This window comes from Vanessa tameamea, chromosome 27, assembly GCF_037043105.1.
Source record: "Vanessa tameamea isolate UH-Manoa-2023 chromosome 27, ilVanTame1 primary haplotype, whole genome shotgun sequence".
NCBI lineage: Eukaryota > Metazoa > Arthropoda > Insecta > Lepidoptera > Nymphalidae > Vanessa > Vanessa tameamea.
In genome coordinates this window covers 6,007,527-6,014,965 of record NC_087335.1, presented here as the reverse complement: position 1 = coordinate 6,014,965, position 7,439 = coordinate 6,007,527, and the positions used below count along the sequence as shown (strand labels likewise).

The following is a 7,439-nucleotide window of genomic DNA, read 5'->3' as shown; positions in this document are numbered from 1 at the left end:
TATCTGGATTCCCACTCTTCTGCAAGCAAACATCAGTATTCAATTCATCCTTTTCAGATTTGTATAGATACTGTCTAACATACGTGATTACGAACGAATTTAAATATATTCTATTTGTTAGAGAACAATTTTAGAGGTACTTAGTAGTATTTTAGAATTACGATACGCTCCAATATTCGCATGTTACAGAACAGAACTTTGTGTTACAAACGTTCAAATAGACATATAATTTAAGAAAACTTAGCTCTAAATCTCTTCAAGTAATTACGTAACTTACATTTACAAAGTATAATTTGAACATTTTATATTTTACTAATTAAAATTAGATATAACCGAATAAATAAATAAAAATTGAAAGAATATTTTCACATAGTATGAAATTTCGCACACAATTTGTTTTGACAATTAACAAGTCTGATTCCAGCCAGTCTAAATTAGTTCTTTGATGTTGGTATTAACGTTGAATAACTTATTTTCAACTAGTCATTATAAATCTGCTTGCCAAGCATAAAATAATGTAAGTTATGTTATTTTAATCATTATAATTCATAATTACATCCACAATATTCTTTATTTAAATATAACCGCAAAATCAATGCATGTTTTTTAAGGAAAATAATTATATTATTGTTACCCTCAAATAAGCTATAGCTGTTTGAATCCACGAAGAAGAGTTCCAATTAGACTACTTACTTATATATCTAGATAGATTGAGTGTCGCACTACAAAAGAACTAAAACAAACGTGCCATCTTTATTATCTTGGTGTCCGTGAGAGCTAAGCTTGACATTCGCCAAACGTGATACTACTTTACTAGTATAGTGAACTCAGTGGCCAATTAATCTATCTAATCTATCTCACTTGCTGGTAGGGCTTAAACTTGATTGTAGAGCTTTGTGCAGGCCCGTCTTGGTAGGTACCACTCAGTCATCAGATATTATATCGCCATACAGCAGTACTCAGCATTGTTGTGTTTCGGTTAATACAAATGACAAAGCATCTAAGTTCCCAAGGTTGGTGGCGCACTCACGAGGTTTGGAATGATTAATATTTTTATAACACCATTTTGTTTGAGTTGTGGTGACCACTCATCATAAAGTGCCCCATTTGCTCGTCCGCTTATATCATAACAAAATATGATAATTTGTTTTTCTTTCATTACACTGGCGATTTGATCTAAATTTACCAACTCAATCTAGGGGCCAATATTTACTGCGGTCTCGTCATTGATTAGTATTTCTACCGATGTAGGTTCCATTAAAACATTTACACTGCAGAGCATGAATAACATATATAAAAGTACATGAAAAACTCGACGCTTTGAATATTCAACTCAGCTTTGAGTTCGTGTTCTTCGTTTAATATCTACACGTAAGATCGCTTCATCTATTCCGTATCCAAATATATATTTTTTTCTTTTTTCGTTTTAAAATAAACATATGCACCATTCCAGCGGCGTAGATAGACTAGGATAAAGCCCCGGTACTGTATTGCATTGAGAGCAAATCGGGCCCTTGCATTTACTTTCGACGTCGTTTATTTTCACAAATACATTTAATTATATACAATCAATATATTATCTATTTTATAAATAAATATATATACATATTGGACAACATCACACACATTACTCTGATCCCAATTTAAGTAGCTAAAGCACTTGTGTTATGGAAAATCAGAAGTAACGACGGTACCACAATCACCCAGACCCAAGACAACATAGAAAACTAATGAACTTTTTTCTACATCGACTCGGCCGGGAATCGAACCCGGGACCTCGGAGTGGCGTACCCATGAAAACCGGTGTACACACTAGTCGACCACGGAGGTCGTCAATATATGTTTAATTTGTTTCACTTATAAATATGTTGCTTCTAGGGCGTCCTAAGTTTAGGGGAACCGGCTCCATCGCATCGCCTTGCCCTAAGATACATTTTTTTACTTCAAAGGTACCGATATCTATGACATAAAAAAAAATTGGACTCGCAAATGGGATGCCTGATGGGTAAATGGTCACCGCTGCTCGTAGACATTGGTGCTGTAAGAAATATTAATCGTTTCTCATATCAAGAACGCGCCCCAACCATTTGATCTAAGATTGCATGTGCCTCGTGCCCGTAATTACACTGGCTCACACATCCTCTTAACCACACTACCAAGTATTGCTGTTTGGTGACAGAATGGTGATGATGATGAGTTGGTGGTATCTACTAAGATGGGCTTGCACAAAGCCATGACACCAAGTTAATTTAATTTCTGCTAAAGAACCCTAAAGAAGGTTCAAACCCAGGCAGGCACGCCTGAATTTTCATGTGCTTAATTTGTGTTTATAATTCATCTCGTGCTCGGCGGTGAAGGAAAACATCGTGAGGAAACCTGCATGTGTCTAATTTCAATGAAATTCTGCCACATGTGTATTCCACCAACCCGCATTGGAGCAGCGTGGTGGAATATGCTCTAAACCTTCTCCTCAAAGGGAGAGGAGGCCTTAGCCCAGCAGTGGGAAATTTACAGGCTGCATGTGTAAATGTAAAAATGTAAAGAACAAAACGTTATTAATAAGTTTTAAATATTGTTAATTTTTTTATACATTTTAATTTCCTCTAAACATAAAACAGGCTACTGCATGAAATAGGATAATTTGACTAGGATGTATTTAATTGTCAAAACGCATGGCCCAAATGAATGCATTATGTAAAAATAAGGAAATTTATTTGATTAAATATCTAAAGAAATATTCAAGTTATTATGGTGGTGTTGTTCAAATATATTGTTATCTTAAGCATTCCATCAGTGGTGTTTACTAATGGCTTGTTATTGCTGTATAGGCCAAAGGATATAACCCACGAATGCGCTTTTTCGAAATACCTACGTTTCGACATTTCTTTCGGGATGGGCATGTCCGATACAATCACGATGGTAACTTAATAATTCTTATTTTATTTTGAAATACAACATACAACATTAGTTTTTTATTTTTTAATAAATAAATATTGGGCACCATCACATACACTACTCTGATCCCAATGTAAGTAGCTAAAGCACTTGTGTTATGGAAAATCAGAAGTAACGACGGTACCACATACACCCAGACCCAAGACAACATAGAAAACTTTTTCTACATCGACTCGGCCGGGAACTCGGAGTGGCGTACCCATGAAAACCGGTGTACACACTACTCGACGACGGAGTTCGTCAAATATATATTATTATTAAAATGTGTATGTGCACACATAATATATATATAAGCAATGCGTAGGGCATATTACACAAGTGTGCGTACAGACACAAGCGTACATTTTATTACTCGACTCTTATACGTTAGGACGGCAAATCCGACACGTCTGAAAGACTTGAAGCGCAGGGCTTAATGGCTTTACGTGCTTTCCGAGACAAGGCAGTGTATTGTGTACTTTGCCATCATTTAGACTTATAAATTACTGATAGTTGCTCAATAGAAATAGCGGTTAAGTTTTTTATTATTTCACTTGGTGGTAGGGCTTTGTGCAAGCCCGTCTGAAGCACGTTGAAGAGTGAGTGAGCCAGTGTAACTACAGGAACAAGGGACATAACATATTAGTTCCCAAGGTTGGTGGCGCATTGTCGATATAAGGAATGGTTAATATTTCTTACAGCGTCATTGTCTGTGGTGTCAATGGTGACCACTTACCATCAGGAAGCCCATTTGCTCGTCCGCCAAACTATATCATAAAAAACCCGACTAACGAGGCACTTATTAATAAACGAATAAAATATTATTTTAGCTGTTTCGTACACTGAACGACATTGATTACGAATGTTTAGTTGAAATCGTGGCCTCATCACCGGAGTACCTTCTCGTAGTGGTCAGATATCCGACGACAGTCATATCAAACTGTGAAGTGAACCGCGACGCCTTAACGATACTAAAGAGATGGCGATGCACAAGATTGTGTGATTTGTTGGACCGGGAAGTGTATTCGCCGTATTTCGTTTTCACAGTCAAGCAACGACTACGTTTTCTATTCAAGAGCAATAGCAGCATTAATCTTGACCTCAATGTGAGTAATTTAGGTTTATTTTAAATTGATCGACAATTATCGTGTCCAGTAGCAACTACCTTGAAATAATAAAAGGCATCAATAACGCAGATATTTTCCTGATTGGCTAAAATAAATGTCCAAGAATTTTCTCCAATACACGTATATATTTTCTTGATAACGTTAACAGACATGATAATGATATGATGACCTCTGTTGTCGAGTAGTGCGTACACCGGTTTTCATAGGTACGCCACTCCGAGGTCCCGGGTTCGATTTCCGGCCGAGTCGATGTAGAAAAGTTAAGTATTGGGTCTGGGTGTTTGTGGTACCGTCATTACTTCTGATTTTCCATAACACAAGTGCTTTAGCTACTTACATTGGGATCAGAGTAATGTATATGATGTTGTCCAATATTTAAAAAAAAAAAAAAACTGTGAAGAAAGTCAATAATGTGTTAAATTGGAATCTTAAATTTCTAAGGATGCATTCATGCTTGGGCATAAACATTCAACTTCATAACTCGAAGCCGTTACCGAAAATTTCCTAACTGAAAAAACTAGGTAACTTGTATTGGCCCAATTTAAGATTTTAACTTGGGGACTAGAATTTGCAGCCAGCACAACACTTGAGCACTGAGAAACGACAAATATGTAATTGTTAATGAAATACTTTTAGAGTATTAAATCAATTAAAATATATTCAGTGACATTCATTCAAGACATGACTGCATATAATGTGATTTTCATATTATATGTCGGCGGGAAACGACGTGTTTAAGAAAAACACGTGTTCGGAAATGATGATTTTAATTATTTTAATGATTGAAAACTGTTTTATTATTAAATTAATAATATTTTGTGAATTCTGAGAAGGTAAAATAGTCTGAAATATTTTACCATCCATAAATAGGTGTTATATTGAGTGATCAGTTCCCCCACCCAATTTAAAAATTGTTATAAAAAGCCGAGCGCCCGCGCGTATAGAGAGGCTTATTCGAGCCGTCGAAGCGATCGGACCCCCTAAGCTTGTAATAAATCAAAGAAGAATGTTTCTTGCGTTTAATCTCACACCTTCGAGGATGGACAGAAATCCAAACCCTGATATTCATGAAGTCAGCAATGCTGACGTCATGTTTTTTTTAAAAACAAGCTGAGACAAGCTACCTTCGTCATATATAAATATAGTTCTAATTTTTTTAATGTTTCAGGCAAACTTTTACCAAGTTACCATCACATCGGCTCGAATGGCACCAAAACGTGGATGTCATAAAAGGAATGAGACAGTTTGTACTGTTGACCAAATAAATTATTGTTTCACCACCGGCGTGGTTTGCGACGGCATCAAGAATTGCGGGGTCGATGACTGGTAATAAAACAACTACTATGAATTTAAAAAGCAAACTCTCATGGCTGTGTCAGGGAACGATTTGTAAGCAACTTGGCAGTAGCGCTTTGTGCAAGGCCGCCTGGGTAGGCACCGCCCACTCATCTTATATTCATCCCCCAAACAGTGACTTTATCAGGTCCAGTTATATTTACATGATGAGGTAAAAAACTAACACACAGACTATAATTGTCTAAATGTCGCTATGTCCACTGAATGGCTGCAGTCATTGTCATTGGGTATATATATATATATATATAATATATATGTGAAGTGTTTTTATGAAATTATACTATGTTTACTATTTCATATTCCTCTAAGATGTTTTCAATTTATAACAATAAGGTTCGATGAACGAAAGGCCAGATGCACTTTGCCAGTGGAAAAATTAGGTTACGCACCAGTAATAGCAGTGGTTGTAGTGTTGTTGTGTGCTTCCGTGGCTGGAAGTCACGCTCTCTTGCGCTGTTTGCCATCTCACGCGCAGTCATTCTTCATCTTCAATGCCAATGAGGATAACCGCCTTTGCATTGACCCTATCTTGGTACCCCGAGGTCACGCTCCAGATATTGAACCGTTTAAACGGTCTTCACTAATTCCGGTACGTACAAATATTATTTTGCTTGTATGTTATCATTTTCTTGGTCATTAGAAAACTAAGAGACTGCGCTAGTCAGAGTTACGACTATTCTGGATCATAGATGGTTTATTTTATCTTTGCCTATGATTCTGACACAAAAAATTTAAATCTCGCATCAATTCTTATTGTCTTTATCGCATGAAAAGCTTTCATAATTTCAACATTAAAATTATAATTTTCACTGGAATTACAATTTAAACGATATTCGTTTAAATGTATGGAATTTATATGTGAATTATCCGGGCAAATATAATTTCACGAGAGGAATTAAATTATTATAGCTTTAACAAAAACCTTACTATACTGTTATACTATAATGTATTTATATTTAAATTCTAAAATAATTGTCGTTAAAAGTATCAAAAACACTTTTCTCACAAAATTTTAACGAACACTAAGATTTAGGCTCATTCAATATTTAAGTAACTTGTTTTGTTATCTCTAAATGATTAATTATGATCATGATTGTTGAATTTAAGGTTTTCGGCAGTTTATCGTCAGATGGTGACACATTTAAGGAAGAAGCCGAAGTAATTGAACCGGAAAATATAATGAAAGCTAGTGAAGAAACTGTAAATAATGAAAAAATGGTCCAAGAATTGGATGAAACTTCAGAATATTTACCGGTGAGTGGCAAAATTTGCTATGTCATTTGAAATAAAAATTTAGGCGGACGAGCAAATGGGTGAGGGATCACCATTGCATATAGACAATGACGCTGTAAGAAATATTAACCATTCCTTACATCTCCAATGCTTCACCAACTTGGGAAATAAGTTGTTATATCAGTATTTACACTCACCGTTTAAATCGAAACACAATAGAAAGTTTTCTAATAGTTTTCGTAAGTGTATGTTTGTATGTTGCTTGTCTGTTTGATGGGCTACCACAAGGCCTTACCACCAAGTGGTAGGATGTATGTGAAATATATTAACTCGATTAACTTTCCATAAATCTAGTATGTATATAACTGCATTGCAAAATATAACCGATTGATTCATCACCATATCTCAGAAGCTATAACAACATACAAACTTGAAATTTGGTTGGTGGGTTCCTTATAGGATGTAGACAAATAAGAACGGATTTGACATAACTCCATCCCCAAGGGGGTAAAATGGGGGTTGGAAATTTGTCTAACCTAACCTATATTATAAAAAAAAAGAATATAGACGTGCCTTTATTCATTTAAGAATAAATTTGACTATATTTGAAATGAAACAGTCTTTGTTTTTTAATTTTCGAATGTCAATTTCTAGTATAAACCAGAATCTACTAGAAAGAGCACAATGAAATCAATGTCAGAGAAATTGCAGGATAAATTCAAAATTGTGGCGAGGTATGCGACATTGGCAAGGTCTAGCCGAGAACCAGAAAGAGTTTTGCAAGCGTAG

At 35.6% G+C, this 7,439-nt stretch overlaps 1 protein-coding gene across 1 annotated transcript; it reads left to right on the top strand.

The window, feature by feature from the left end:
* The first annotated feature begins 2,738 nt into the window (after positions 1-2,738).
* Positions 2,739-7,439, top strand: LOC113392092 (uncharacterized). Its single transcript, XM_026628369.2, has 6 exons — positions 2,739-2,919; positions 3,765-4,040; positions 5,230-5,387; positions 5,751-6,006; positions 6,525-6,671; positions 7,305-7,439. Exons 1-6 carry the CDS (start codon positions 2,749-2,751, stop codon positions 7,437-7,439), a joined length of 1,143 nt encoding a protein of 380 aa, XP_026484154.2. The 5' UTR covers positions 2,739-2,748.

What these genes read in the sequence shown, in the direction of transcription:
- LOC113392092 (XM_026628369.2), top strand. Translation starts at nt 2,749, where the DNA reads ATGGTGGTGTTGTTCAAATATATTGTTATCTTAAGCATTCCATCAGTG. An exon ending in GCATTAATCTTGACCTCAAT is followed by an intron (nt 4,041 to 5,229) that starts GTGAGTAATTTA and finishes TTAATGTTTCAG; the next exon opens with GCAAACTTTTACCAAGTTAC. An exon ending in AACGGTCTTCACTAATTCCG is followed by an intron (nt 6,007 to 6,524) that starts GTACGTACAAAT and finishes GTTGAATTTAAG; the next exon opens with GTTTTCGGCAGTTTATCGTC.